Here is a 15,851-nt window from a genome sequence, read left to right on the forward strand (position 1 = left end):
TCTTTAGCTTACCGTGGGACTGTCAATCTGTGTAAGAATGTCCTATAATAATATTTATTTATTTATTTGATTAGAATCTGAGCTTTATGTTGGTACAGTTATCTGCAGATATAGCTGACCGGCCCCCTGCTAAGAAATTTCTATGCAGAGGGGGTCAGTTATCTCTGCACAGTTACGTCGTTTTATTTTCGACTATGGAAAGGGTTGTAATTTTAACAGTCTAGCTATTGTACGAGAGTATGTTTATGTCGTGTGTGTATGTGTTCCACCACGGTTTTTTTTAATCACCGTAGTTCGGTTTCTTCAAACGTGTGCTTGTTACGTATTGTGTTTTTTATTTGTATTTCGTTCGAAGAAAATTGAACGCTTCCTGTCCTGTCGTGTAATGTTTTCGGCAATATTTCCAGATCAGGCAATATTCCCGGAAACGGCTTTCACTTACATTTGCACGCATGACTCACGCTTTGTTTTCTATGGAAAGCACCACGTGAACACCGATCAGCCGTCATAGAAAATGACATGTCGGACGCCTCGGCCCGGGCCCGGCCCGGTCTAGCGTGAGTTATCCTTTACAAACGCATATGCTAGTTTATAGTTAGTAGGTAGTGTAGATAGGTACTTTTCTGTCCGAAAACAAGGTTTATCGTTGACTGACTTTTAGAATTTAACATACGTTTTGCCGATCTGTTTTGCATTGTAATCTTACCGTGTGTCCGTCGAGCACTCCGCTCCGACCGCCGCTGTTCCGCGCCGAGCCTAATAAAACCTACGTACTCGTAACGTCAGCGCGCGACTCGCACGGTGCGCGCCGGTTCGCGATAAAAAAAATCAAAAAAATACGCAAAATGTATAAAAAGTTGACAACAAACTGTCACCGCTCAGTTGTCGTGGGCCCGTGTGCATGTGTGCATTTGAAATTATAAATTCAAATTAAGAGCTTTCTTAATTTGGATTACGTGTGAAAATGAAGGCGTTTATTGTTATCATTTGCTTTATAGGTAAGAAAATATTTTTACAGCACATATGGTGCTACTTTCTCGCACTAGTATGTAAAGAGCACTTTTCGTGCATATGTCGAAAGTTTAAAGGGCCATATGTACTGTGAAACGTTGTACGATACACGTGCGAATAGGTAATTCGCCACTCGTTTCGAATTTCCTCATTTTCGCACTTGTATCGTAAATAACTATTTTCTAAATTACGTATTTAATATTCGATATGTTTTGGTATCTTATTTTTTTTCTAATTTGCATACTTTGCTACACATTTTAATTTTTTTGCAATTGCCATTGAAAATTAAATGTCAATTACGTCAAAACATTATTTATTCAAGTAGGCCTAGCAACAAGCACTTTCAAAGAGTCAGTTACAAACAGAGCAATTTAAAATATTTGATTAATATAATGATGTCAAATTTAATTATTATTAATTATTGTATTAATTAGTTGAGGTTTGGCGAAATCCATCGTTAGAATTTCCATACTTATACTAAGTTACAAAATATTTTTTAAAGTAACTGACAAATACCTAATCAAAAATATAAAAAAAAATCATAAAATAATTTGATTTGTTCCCTAGTTGCATACTCAACAACTTTTACTATGAAATCAATCCCTAGAAACAAAAAAAAAATTGCTGTTCCGTAGAAAACACTGACATAATATGATTCTCCGATATGTATGACATTTTTTGCGTGTCTGGTGTTGGCCCCATACTCCCTATAGTAATAAAAAGTAAAGTAGTAGAAAGTTAATTAGCCTTTACTACAGAAACTTCTAGGTACATTGACGAGATACAATATATGTAATAAAAAAATATTATGCAACCATACCCGCACCACAAAAATCATATCTATATAAAAAAGTAAACCATTGTTAAATATTATTTACCTTTAAAACCAATCTACATCGTTAAAAAACAATTAAATTTACACAAATCGTAAATTTGCTTAATCAAGACGTTATCGGAAGATAAATATTAAGGAGACATCTTTGTTTCGGAATTTTTCTTTATTTACTTGTACGGTTTTACCTTGAGGCGGTCGAAAACTCGACGGTGTCAACCGAACAGTTTGTAAACTATAACCTAGATTCAATTTTATTGTCTTCTGTAAATAAATAACACATAACATATTCTGTATGTTAAAATGTTATCTATGCCTATATATAACGTGAAGCAAAAGTGGGTATTAAATTCACTACTTCTATATATCGAAATTTCCAATAAAACGAAAATTTTTGGAAGGTTGCCGAGCGGATCACAGTTATTTTGTAAGCCATGGCAATAAACCAGGACAACGTTAGGAAGCTGATTAGAGAGGGTCTAGCCAAGATACATATCGTTTGCACCGTAGCGAACGAAAAGAAAGAAAAAAAGAAAGAAAGAAAGAAAGAAAATACATTTATTTAACGCCACAACATAGTACATAAAAAAGAAAGGCATGCAGACAAAAAGAAAACATTTGGACGCTAAAAAGGATCCCCACTCAGCATAATGCCGCGGCAAACCGCAGCGCTGGTATTCTGTGGGGACGACTTAATTTATATTAGTTTTTCGTTCGTTTAGTTATTAAATAACTATCACTATTCCATATAAGTAAAAATACGGCAATAGAGAGGTATTAGCGTTAGCGTAAACGATTGGCATCTTGGCCAGGCCTCCTGAAATCTTAGGTTTAGGAGAAGTTTAATTTACATTATTGAAAATTCGCCTTTCTCCGTCGATTCCTCATAACATAGATCCCATCATCAGTATCAAGTTGGTCCAGTCAAAAATATTTACCACGTATAACCGTAAAAATAAAGTCGTAATTTAAAATACTTAAATAAATAAGCTGCAAAGCTGGTGCTGGTGTAATTTTTGTGTTTGTAAGTTATAGTAATTTATTGCACAGACATCACATATTCCAATGGCTCAACCATTTAAAAAAATAATCTTGACTTGACAAATAAATTCCATATAATTAATATCAATCCTGCTCACAAAATTTTAATTTTATCGGTTAAGAAATGAGATCTGCGGTGTCAGCATGGTTGCATTTTTATCACCTGTCACTATGTCTGTCACTTTCGCACTTACATACTTGTTAGAACGTAACAGGCATGGTGACAGGCGATAAAAATGCTACCGTGCTAAGCCCGCTGCAGAGAGACAGTCCGATCTGATCGAAAAACACGCTAGCATTTTTGCTCAAGCTGAAACGAAGTTGTTTTGCGCTCGCTCTGTCAGTTAATGCTTTAACTCTTTTTTTTTTCTTTTGTATCAAGGTACATCAATATAAAATATCTTAATTGCTCGCAAAACATCGTCTTCGCAGCTTCTGAAAGGTTAGCAGGAAGAGATCCGTATAAGGACGGATCCTCTCCTTTCGCCTTACATGTCTGCATTTTTCAACCAGTTTTATGCGTTATTCATTTTTTACTACAGCCTTTGCCATCTTTAATAAATTATTAAATCAAACGACAACCAACCAAAATAAAACGAAAACAAATATACACAGGATGACAGGAATGTTTAATGAATTAAATTTGTTGGTGTTCTAACTTACTCTGTTTACGTTACGTTTTCAAAAATCATACTAAATCGCTCATTTGTTTTCTTTCGTCAATATTAGTACATATTATGGTAGGAAATATTGCCAAAAGGTTTAAACAATGGGAAATATTGCCTTATTTCAGTGTTTCCCAAAGTTGACTGGACCATAGAACCCAAACTGCCAAATTCGGGACCCACCTCTTATATAGGGCGCATAAAATATTATTGAAAACGCTCAGATAGCCTGCACGGAATGATATCTCATGGCATGATATCAGCGGGGCTAAGATGGACGGCTGTCTATCATTTTCATCATTTTATTTGTCACCATACCTGTCATGTGTGAAAGTGACGCGACAAAAACGCGACCATAATACCGCTGCAGGCACTCGATATTCACTCGCTAGCTCGCGACCCATAGTTTGGGAAATGCTGCCTTATTTTAAGTTATAAAATGAAATATACTCATATACTTACTAAAGAAAATGTGACCAAGCCCTCCCGTGGCTGAGGTCGAATTTTTTAAATATCAAAAATATATCTACATAATATTTTCAATTTATAAAACTCGTAATTTAAATAATTAGTAATGTGATTGATATTTCAAGTGACATCATTCCATCATTCATTCAAACCAGTCATTCATTCTGTAAAGTTATATAAGCAGCGGTCACTTGGGATCACGGTCTTTTTGGCTGTTGACTTGTCAAGGAATAAAGAACTAGTCGTACTCGGAGTGTCATTTAAAATTATACCCCACTAATACTACATAATATCATAGAGTAACTTATACTAGAGCGGTACTGTCATAGTAAATTTTGTAACTCCAGTAAATTCACTGCCATCTGTCGACACACTTTAAAACTAAAAATGAAGATTTAAAAAAATACGTTAAAATGTATTTAAATATGGATAAATTATTTTTTTATTTGCTTTAATTATTTTTATATGATTTTGACCCATGTTCTTTCACTGGTAAGCGTTAAAATTATAAATAACAAACGAAACAGTCAACGCCCTCTATACGAGTGTAGGCCAAAACTAGTGGCGCCATCTGATCGAGAGTCAAATTTTCGTGATTTTTCGAGGCACGTTTTTTCCTTAGACTGTATCCATCTATTACGGAGTTATATCTATCTTTGATAATATAAAAGCAAAAATTATTTCAAAACAGAGATTAAACAAATGATCATAAGTCTAAACCTAGATTAGCCTGAGGCATTGTTCCCAGGACACTAGCCGCGTTCCCCCTCTGAGGCTGTTTTTGTGCAAAAAATGCGCCAGCTCATAGGTACACACCCAGACTAGTTTAAAAAAAATTACATAGGGCTTAGACATTGTCATTGAAAAGTTATGATAGTACATTTGGTCATACTTAGTTAACAATAATAATAATTCTGAACACATGCCGAATAGTTAGGAAATTCCTTCAGAATGCTCTACAGCTCCCTAAGACACATAATCAACGTCCATCAGTTACACAAACTACCCGGATCAGGGGTCAGAAACCGGTATTTGCTCCATACAAAAATACCGGTATTATTACGTTATTTTTCGTTCTTTTGTTTATAATTTCATTTTTAATGGGACGTTTTAATAATGCAAAATTGTTTCCTAAATACATGATTCAGTCCTACGTAATGAGCATAAAAAATTCAAAATATTGGGCTATTTCGGGGTTTTTAAAAAATACCGGTTCCGAGCCCTGACCCGGATCAAACCAAACCCAAAACGATCAACACCTATGCTTGAAGATTAATATGAGATTCACTTGGCTTCGGCCGGTGCATCCCATTACACCATTATTCTATGAAATGCTGAGAAAATAAAAGACACAAAATAATAATAATAAAATACTTTATTGTGCACTACAAAGAAAAATACATGTTACAAACAAAGACAGTACAACACAACAAACAATTGTTACAAACAATGCATGGTTGCAAGCATGAATATTTTATTGTTTAGTGGCCGTACCCAGTACCACACCCTACGCGTTGGGCAGGGTCGCGATTCAATGGTTTGCAATCTGTCACTATAATACAGCCAGCTCTGGACACTGGAGGCTTTGGTCATTTTTTTTTCCTTCGTATATGATATTTATTTCAGTTTATAGTTTAAATAGTAGTGTGTCTACTTGGAAAACCACAAATTAAAATATTTTCATAGAAAATAATTTAATTTGTTCTTAGTGTATAATACAGCAGTCTGAATTCGTCTGTTGCTGGATTCGTCGATCTATGAACTCAAAACAGTCAAAACAAAAACGACCGTTTTAACTTTGGACGCATAGATTGACGAATCCCGCAACGTAATACCTAGTAGTTTATGTGACTCTGCTACATAATGCCTAATTACATACACTGCTTTATCTACATCAATATCATAAGCATCAACAAAACAAAGTAATTTAATACTTACAAACTAATTAAACTAGACATGAGTAGTTCGCGAATGAAAGATTCGAATGAAGTACTTCACTTGATGTCACTCTTTCATTCACTAGTTCAGTTTGGATTTATTTAGTTCTTTACTTCAGCCGTTTCAGTTTAATTGTCTTTTCATTTACTTGGTCTTTCGCTTAGAGTGACAAGGACGCCACGTTTAAACCTTCGATTCATAAATTCATTTATTTGATTGATGCGTGAAAGAGTGTGCCGGGTTTTTTTTTTTTTCAAATAGTTTCCTCGTACGTGGATCCGCGTTTCGGCATACGAGGACCTGAGGTTTTCATCGATTTTTGACAAGTTTTGAATCGTATCTCCTACTTTTGCACTACATATAGAATTATAAGACAAGCGGCTATCGGTTCTTCAATCTTTTATCTCCATTTTTGTCTACCGGATTGTGAAAAAAATGAATACTTATTTATTTATGATCGTTTTAAACATTGTGTAAAAAAACACTTTTTTCGTATCTCGATTGCTGTGAGAGATCTTACTTATACGAAATCTACATATTTGGGTTCGTCTTAGACGTCTCTAAAAATGTGTCTAAGGTTTTAATTTTAAACTAATTAACACAAAAGTTATGGCCAGAAAACCAGATTTTTGGCCTAAAATTGTTCAACTTTGATGCCAAATATTTCGAAAACAATGAACTTTGAAGTAAATATGGAATACTATATTGCTAAAATCCGTTGCTGTTAATATGATAAGCTACAAAAAACATTAGAAAACTAAGGGATTCAAATCGAAGGTCATTGGGGCATGGGATCCCCTTAATAGAATATCGGCACATTGTAAAATTACGATGTTTATTTTTAGAACCTCACTTATTTGATAAAAATCTTCCTGCAAAACTCATTTCACGATAATCATTATTTAAAACTTGATAAATCTCTATTACTGATACCATCTTACTTAGTCAATAATTTATTATTGATCGGTATTAATTATAGTTACAATACTTGATAAAATAATAATTATGATAATAAAGGCATAAATTACATGATCACGCACGTGCTCAGATAACGGCTGAATTAAGTCTTTCCTATCTAAATTATTATCCAAGATATATAATTACCAAAAAAAATTTTTCTTTAAGTTCTAAATCGAATACAAATGAAGTAGGTTAAACTAGCAATATGCCAAATTGCAGAAAATTCTGTTAGAAGTATTAGAACAAATTAAATTATTTACAGAAAATACTTTAATTTGTTTTTATTTTAAGTAGAAACACTACTATATAAATTATAAACTGAAATAAATGTCATACTAAGAAAAAGTGCCTTGGTCACTTTTTCTTAGTATATGACATTTATTTCAGTTTGCAGAAAATTCTCAAAATTTCCGAAAAAATCTGGAAACATTCATGATAAAATTCTCATGCAACTTAGAAAGTGCCCGTTCAGATTAAGGATTATTATTATTACTCAATGTTCTTAACTTTTGCCAACTTACCATTTACGTCACTCATCGGCGTGTCATCATGATTCATGTTCCTCGCGTTATCCCGGAATTTTTTAAATTGAAATTGAAATTCTTTATTTCGAACTTGACGTCCATAGGGTTAGGTCATACAATAACTTAATCTAGAGTTAATATTAAATTTTTGCCACGGCCCATGGGAGCTAGGGGGTCCGCTTGGCAACGAATCCCAAGAATTGTTGTAGGTACTATTTCAAGTGTCATATAAATTTAAAGTAACTGTAAAACGTTTTGGCAATAAACGCACAGAAAAAAATTCGGGAACATTTCGTGGTAACTGCAATTTATGAAATTTTTTTTTGGCACATTGCTAGGTTAAACCCAATTTCAATATTTGTGACGTAATTTAATGTGACAAAGATACATATAAGCATCAAATATACATCTCCATTGACCACCCAGCAAGTTGCTCGTACCTCGTAGTAACAAATCATAAAAGTTCCCATTATCAACTCGAGCGACAATGTCCACTTGTCCCATTGATATGGTTCCCTTTGAGGTGTATCGACGACATAATAGCACGAGCAGTGTCGTACACCCGTCGAATAAAGTATTATCAAAATACACTACACAAAGATATACGCCTTTATGGTTTTGACTGGAACATTAACTTGTCCATCTGTATCATAGACTCGCACAATTTAACGTGTGAGGCCAATGACATCATAATTGTTAAATTAAGTAGTCAGAATCAAAAGTAGCGTATCAGACTACGCGTCAAAAGTGTCTAGAGTTAAACCAAGAAAAGTGCAACGATTTTGATAGCACACGCAGTACAAGTGTTAATTTTAACGTCAATCAATCAATCTTTAAGTAGTATGGCTCCATCGGTGCTGTCAATGATTTCGCCAACGTCAAAGTGGGATCCACGTGGGATCGAATTAATAATTCTACATTTTCTTCAGCCAGTGTACGGTAAATAAAATTATGGGCCTCTAGGGCTCTAGCCTGACACGGTTAGAGGTAGAAATACCAAATGCTCTTAGAGCACGACGTTGTTCGGTAGTTGTTGTTGTTGTCTCGTAAAACCGATAGCTGGATTTTACGAGAAGCACGTGGACTACCGGCCATTAACTCCAAAATGGTGGTTAAACACGCTTTGAGATTAATTCTCCATTCACTGCACACTACCAAATTAGATTACTGTATAATAAAGCTATCGATATTACACTTTAAACAATATTAATGAACAAAAAATAAAGGAATTAATCACGAGGCTACTATCAAGATGGCGTTCGAACCGGAATGTTCTATGAAATTATGACGTATAAATAACACTTGCACTGCGTATGCTGTCAAAATCGTTGCAGACTCTTCTACCATTCTCTAACAGGTTAATTAAAGAGATTATGTCTCTATATGTTTACATTACATAACAAATTATACTATATTTAAACGATACTGTTACACGCAAACTGTAGAAATGTATCTCTTTTTGGAAAAGTTATCCAGGGTGGCAGATACTTTTGACGCATTATTCATCATCTACTATTGATGCTGACAGTACCGATATATACATATATAGATTTTTTTTTAATATCTAGGAGTTGATACATTGCACAAGTTCAAATTATAATATATCTATTTCAACATTTATATTTATATTTTATATCTATTTAAGCATTTTTCAAAAAACACAGTTAATGACAGTTTGCCGAATATATCAGTAAAGTAATAGTAAAAATAGGAAAGTTTATTTTGATAAAATCTTTATATTAATTACCCTGTCGGTTTTGTTTCAGGTTTAAGTTATGAAGCTGAATGGAGTTATGAAGGTAAATAATGTTTATATTATTAAGTATAACAATACTTTTTCGCTTTTTCGTACAGTTATAGTTTAGTATTCGTTTTCGGCAATATTTCCCAGATGAATAATATCAGTGCTAGATTATAATATCTACCCAGAATTTATCCACAGGCCTTGGTCTCTTTAAAACTAGATAGACGGATAGCCTAGATTAGCAGCTAATTGGAAAATTGGACCTAGCCAGACATGTTTAATCATTCAGAAGCATTAATAGACATATGTAGCAGACATTTCATATAGCATATAGCCCAAATTAAGTGCTTTGTTCATCATTGTGATTTAATAATGTATGTCATAAATATTGCTTAATTTCTGGTGCATATAAAATTTTGTAAAATAGGTAATTAATATAATACGGGAGATAAAATTATGACTAAAACTACCTTTAACATGCTTTTAGTAAGTCAGTAAAAATCAAAAGCATACCGTTTTTGGAAAATTTGCTAAAAAAATTCCGCAATGGAAAAACAATCCCTTTAGTTTCCGAATTTTAGTGATCTCATCTTTTTTGAAACGATTTTTTTTCTACTCCACAGCACGACCTAGGTTTGAAACTCACGGTTTTTGGCCACCACACACAAATGGAAGGTTAAAGACAATTTGTTTTAACAGGCGAGTATCAATGGCCCGGAGTGTGCAGCTCTGGCACCCAGCAGTCGCCCATTGACATCTCGACGCGGGACGCGGTGGTAGACCGGCACCAAACTCACATCCGGGGTCCTTTGGTCTTCCGGGGCTATCAGCAGGTCACGACCACGGCACTCAACAATGGACATACCTGTGAGTTTATATTAATTTACTAGGTGTTAAATATGTTAAATATAGCTGCAGATGCTAAAGCATTCCATAACAGAATGTCACTTACGAACGCTTAATGTACTTCTAATGTCTGTAAAAAAAAACTGTTCATATTTCGTGGCTCATCGGTTTATAGCTAGGCTATCTATAGGCTTAATAGTAATCAATCAGCTCCCTAGTATTCTCAGAAAAATCAACAGAATAGATAATTGTGGATCTATGTACTCACAATTAGTCAAACCTTATGACCTTACTGCGAGGATTCGTCAAATTGGTTTTACCAATTGTTTATATTTTTAATATTTTTGCCCGTAGTAAAATGGTCTGCAGTTCCCGGAACACCAGCCCCTGTATTGTCTGGCGGTCCCCTTAGAGGGAATTACACCTTTCTCCAGTTTCATCTTCATTGGCTATCTGAACACGCTATCGATGGTTTCAAGTGAGTAATAGTAAGATATTTCTTTTATTATGAACTGACCGGTGATTGACCCTAGTCATACCTGATGGAAAGTGAAGGTAGAACTTAAGAAAGAGCTCAGCAGTTCAGAAACAGCCTATTTACTCATTAAAGAGACCGAGGTAAGATTTGTCACGGAATACAGATGGATCATATAAATTGATTAATATCAATGAAATGAGTTACTTTTTTGTGGTTGTGGTACCGTTATAAGCTTTTTTCTATCTCGAAGGCTCCGTTTACGTCTTACGGTGAGACATTAGTTGGCAGCCAATTACATGAATAGAGCGTTCACATTCCGGCAGACCCTTACACGGATGACGAGTCCAATGTAATAATTTGACTGTAACCCTAATGAAAATTCCTCCGCCAATTGAAAAAGAAAGGTCGTTCTAACAACACTTCTGATATTCTTCATAGGTATCCCTTGGAGATCCACATGGTACATCTCAAGACTGGGCTAAAGTTAGAGGAAGCTCTGGCGCGCCCTGATGGAATCACTGTTGTAGGGATGCTTTGCGTGGTAAGTGATATTATTCTAAACTTGCGTCGTAAGTGGGGTTATTCTACTTACTTATTTAAAGAATAAATACATTTAAAGTGTATATGTATATTTATAAAACTGGCTGAAACTGATTTTAGGTATCCAATATGTATTATATGTCATATTAGGTATAAGGCAACCTATCAATTATATATATATTACATTTTCTTTGTTTCCTGTTCTGTTTCTGTACTACATATTACTTAATTCTTGACACGCATAGTTACATTTTAAGAAGATAATATGTTCTTAATTTTCGTTTGTGTAGACTTACTGAATATAGAGAACGAAGTTTATTCTTGCTTGCTAAAAAACACTTTAAGCAGAGTAAGGGCTGTGTCCGGGCCGGAGCTTCCGGCGCTTCCTGTTCTATGACATGACAGGTGATCACGTGATGCTTTCCATAGAAAACGAAGCGCCGGAAGCTCCGGCCCGGACACGGCCCGGTCTAACGTGAGTCATCCTTAAAACATAATAAAATGAGATTATTTTACAGTTGAAGAGTGGGGCAGCGGCGGAACATGCTCTTGCTCAAATTGTCCCTTCTCTACCTGAACTGACCTACCGTATGGATCCTAACAACCAAACCATGGCTGAAATCATCGATTTGTCGTAAGTATCTTTCCTATTGTCGCAGCAGTGGTGTAACTAGGGGGGGCAATGGGGGCAAGTGCCCCGGGCGCCATCCAAGGGGGGGCGCCAAAATGGGCAAAAGGCAGCAGCAGGGAAACTTTTTTCAGTCGCCAGGGGGCGCAAATTTGGTTACTGCCCCGTGCGCCATATCCTCTAGCTACGCCCCTGTGTCGCAGTGTTATTTACCTCAAGGTTTAGAAAAACCCTCTCAAGTACAAGATGAATGGGCCGTGTCTAAAACTTCCTATCTTTCTCAAATTACTCTCCGAGTGGCCTTTCGTTTTGCCATTGTTTTACCCATTAGTGACGGCAGAGCATTGTTTTTAAAACATTGTAAACATCCCAAAACGTTTTAATATGAGTCAACGTTGCTGTATAATTTTGATAAATACTTATGTCTAAAATAACACACCTCATTGAACTTTTTAATGCATATTAATTTAGTTTTACAAGATTCTTACAATTATTTTTAGTCAATTTTCATCATTCCTCTAATTTTGACTATTAATTATATTAATTCAGTATTAAACACCTACTTCTCTTTGTATTTTTTGTAAAAAAAACTATATTGCCGAAAACTATTCCACACGGAAATATTGCAAAACTACTTTATTCTCCTTATGAATATTTGAATAATTTGTAGCCGCCTCCTGAGCCCGGACCCACAGTCGTTCTACACGTACCACGGCTCTCTGACCACGCCCCAGTGCCAGGAATCTGTCACCTGGATTGTAATGGACAAGCCGCTAGTAATCTCTGATAATCAGGTACGACAGCTATTTCTAAAGCATAATCTTCCTTAAAAAAATATATATTCACAACTGAGTTGTGTCAAAATATTAGCATATTGTTAACAGTTTTGAATGATTCACGGTTAGTTTGACTAGACTTAAATTGACCGGGTTATGGACCGTGAATACGTTTTGTATTGTTTTCGAGCTAACGGTATTTCGATAACATGTATCTTGTTCACGGGTAACTGAAGATAGCGGGTGGGTGTCAAAGTGTCTTCAGTTACCCGTGAACAAGATGCGTGTACTTTACTGCGTCGAAATACCTGGAGTTCGAAAAAAATATATTATTAGGACATCACACAAACCACATTTGTATTGTAAGGACAATACAAAATGTAATCACGATGGGATATGTCCCGGTCGATATAAGTCTAGCATATTGTTGTTCCACGTTAATATTGCCAGCTATATTTTCTATTTTCTTTTCTAATTCTGAAATACTTAGTGATTTTCTTTTTTTTAATATTATCAACTGTTAAACTATTTTATTTTTTAGTTTTAAACCACGTTTATTACTATGAATAGATTGGATAGAAATACATTACACAGATTTTTTTTATTTGCAATATGGCCATGAACACTCCTTCAAAATTCGACCATTAAATAAAATAACCCTGCATTGTGAACTATTCAAAAGACTACCTATATGTACCAACAGAAGTCATAATCCCGTGGGCGTGCAAAATCGTTCTTGATGGGCTAATCTGTTTCCTTCAATCTAATAACCAATTCCAGCTCGCGTTGGATTTTAACGGTTTACAAGCGCGGTATAATTTACGTTTACTGATAAGTAATAAAGGATGACTCACGATAGACCGGCCCGAGCCCGGGCCGAGGCGTCCGTCACGTCATTTTCTATGACGGCTGATTGGTGATCACGTGGTGCTTTCCATTGAAAACGAAGCGCCAGAAGCTCCGGCCCGGTCTAGCATTTTACAATAATTTGGTAGAAATTATCACTATTAATATAAATCAACACTGAAAACAATAATTTGCTGATTGCTGAACTCATTGAGTAACAAAGTATAAAGAAAATGTACCATGGTTTCGCAATAAAGAATTCTATTCTATTCTAAATTTTGATCAATATCCTAAACCCGATATTGTTGCTGTAAACTAACCTGTCTGACCGCCCGCGCAGCATGGTTTCCCCTATCACTAAGTCCGTCACTTTCGCACTCACATACTTGTTAGAACGTGACAGGCATGGTGATAAGCGTACCGTGCTACGACTCCTGTTAGCAGGTAATAGCAGAATATTTTATTACTGTTATGCAAACATTTATTTCAGTGTACCTGATCACCAAAACTAGAATAACTTGCCCATAAATCACACCTAATAAATGTAATCCTCAATAAACTATAAGAGCATATATTCCGATGTTGTGGTGTAATTTCTGATTGTTTCCATCGAGTAAACTTTATTCATTTATGCTCTATTAATTGCCTTACGCATTAACCTACGCCTGTATTATTATCATGTCAATCACTTCAATTATAAATTAGTATTTATTTATATTACAACCTTTACTTTCGGACAGTCTCAGCGCGTATTAAATGCCCATACTTACATGTCCTATATGCATAATTATAATACTGTGACGACAACTAAATAGGCACCTACTTCTGATATAAGCTTGATAACTGGAAATATCGAAAAAATTTATTATCTTTAAAACCAGTTTCTACGTCCCTTGGCGTATCTCAGTAATTAATCAGTATTTCGGTAGGTATTATAGCAAAATATCATCTATTTGTTGTCAATTATAATATTAGCTTTTGTCTACTCTTACTCTCTCCTTCGCATTCTCAGATCTGGAAAACGTATTGCTACGATTTAGTTTTCATTCCAAGATGACTCAAAAAGCATCCAAAACTTTCAAAAACAGTACCTATCATGTAAGTTAAAGGTGACGTTCGCATGGCAACTGCAGCTGAATTACTGGTGTTACCGACGCTTTAACACTACCACAACAGTAACGCAGCTGCAGTTGATAATGTCACCTTATCGCTCTCATTGTACATAAATCTGCTAAGTTTTATTTAAACCAACACTATCGGCACCAAATCTAAATTCTTCATCTCCTTCCAGTACAAACTCTTCAGCAAGATTGATATCGGCGGGAACACGTTTAACTACCGCAGCCTACACCCCGCTAACCGCATCGTCTACCGCTCCATGGCCTCCTGCGCTTCCATCGCCTCTCCAACCTTCATTGGTTTTCTTCTGTCCATCATCATGTGCGCCAAGTCCATCATGGCGACCACACTGATCAAAGGCGTCTGTATCATTACAAATATGAAGAGGAGACTTTTTGGATTTAGCATTAAGGAGTGCAGTAAGCTTGGCTGATTTGATGTCTTCAACGTCTTTTCGATTGATTGAATAGCTCCTTAGTTATTATTCTTGCTTCCTTATTCACTTCTTTATTGACCGTCGTTTTTTTGGTCAAGGGAATGTGTAATAATATGAAGAAGATAATGTTAAAATTAACTACAGACTTACAGAGTACCTACAGTAAGTTCGTGTGATATGACTTTAGGTAGACTGTGTGTTTGTTTGAAGTGTGTGGTTCCCTTCTTTATTGACCGTAGGTATTCTGGTCAGGACGATGCGTATAAATACGATTGTGTCGAAGAAGCGTTTTTATAATCGATAGGTAATTATAATGAGTTACTTATCTATTGTCGTTGCTTTGTTATGTCATGAACTTAGAAAACTTAATAAATGTGTAACATATAGTTTGTCAAAGGACTGTCTCATTTCAAACATAGACAGAGAGAATCATACTAACTTTGTCTTACACTAGTACAGCACCCAAAAGAAAGGGATGAGTATAATTTTTTTGTTCTTATTTACTGACAATTTGGTTTAACCAACTATAAACGTTCATATACTCAATACAGTAATGTTTAAGTAGTATAATGTAGACTACTATGCAGAAATGTTTATAATAAATGCCTTATAATGTCAGCTAAAAACACTTAAAGAACATATAAGTAATTTTTTTTTGTATTATATCATTTCAGCCATTCAGCAATCTTAAACTAATCCAAAGTCTTTATAACTATCCTAAGTATTGTAAATATACGATTAGTAATAAAGATTAATAATTTGCATGACGTCATATAAGAGCTTAGTAAAAATAATTTATGACAATATGACCAACCAATATCGTCAGATCATCCGGTCATAAAATAATCATGATACGAGTGATTAAGTTTGTAACTAACTGTTTTATAGGCTCGACAGGCAATTGAAGAATGAAGGAAGTCTAATGAAACTGAATGAAAATTATTTATTTATTTATTCGTATGGCATATACAGAGTCGCTAATTATTAATTACAATATGA

At 35.1% G+C, this 15,851-nt stretch overlaps 1 protein-coding gene across 1 annotated transcript; it reads left to right on the forward strand.

Annotated features, from left to right (window-relative positions):
• Positions 1-796: 796 nt before the first annotated feature.
• On the forward strand, positions 797-15,500 carry LOC134749885 (carbonic anhydrase-like). The gene is made up of 8 exons (XM_063684889.1): positions 797-998; positions 9,206-9,238; positions 9,883-10,050; positions 10,384-10,507; positions 10,946-11,048; positions 11,566-11,681; positions 12,346-12,469; positions 14,589-15,500. The coding sequence occupies exons 1-8, from the start codon at positions 965-967 to the stop codon at positions 14,847-14,849; spliced, it is 963 nt and encodes a 320-aa protein (XP_063540959.1). The 5' UTR covers positions 797-964; the 3' UTR covers positions 14,850-15,500.
• The last annotated feature ends 351 nt before the right edge of the window (positions 15,501-15,851 follow it).

The sequence above is a fragment of the Cydia strobilella genome, chromosome 2 (assembly GCF_947568885.1).
Source record: "Cydia strobilella chromosome 2, ilCydStro3.1, whole genome shotgun sequence".
NCBI lineage: Eukaryota > Metazoa > Arthropoda > Insecta > Lepidoptera > Tortricidae > Cydia > Cydia strobilella.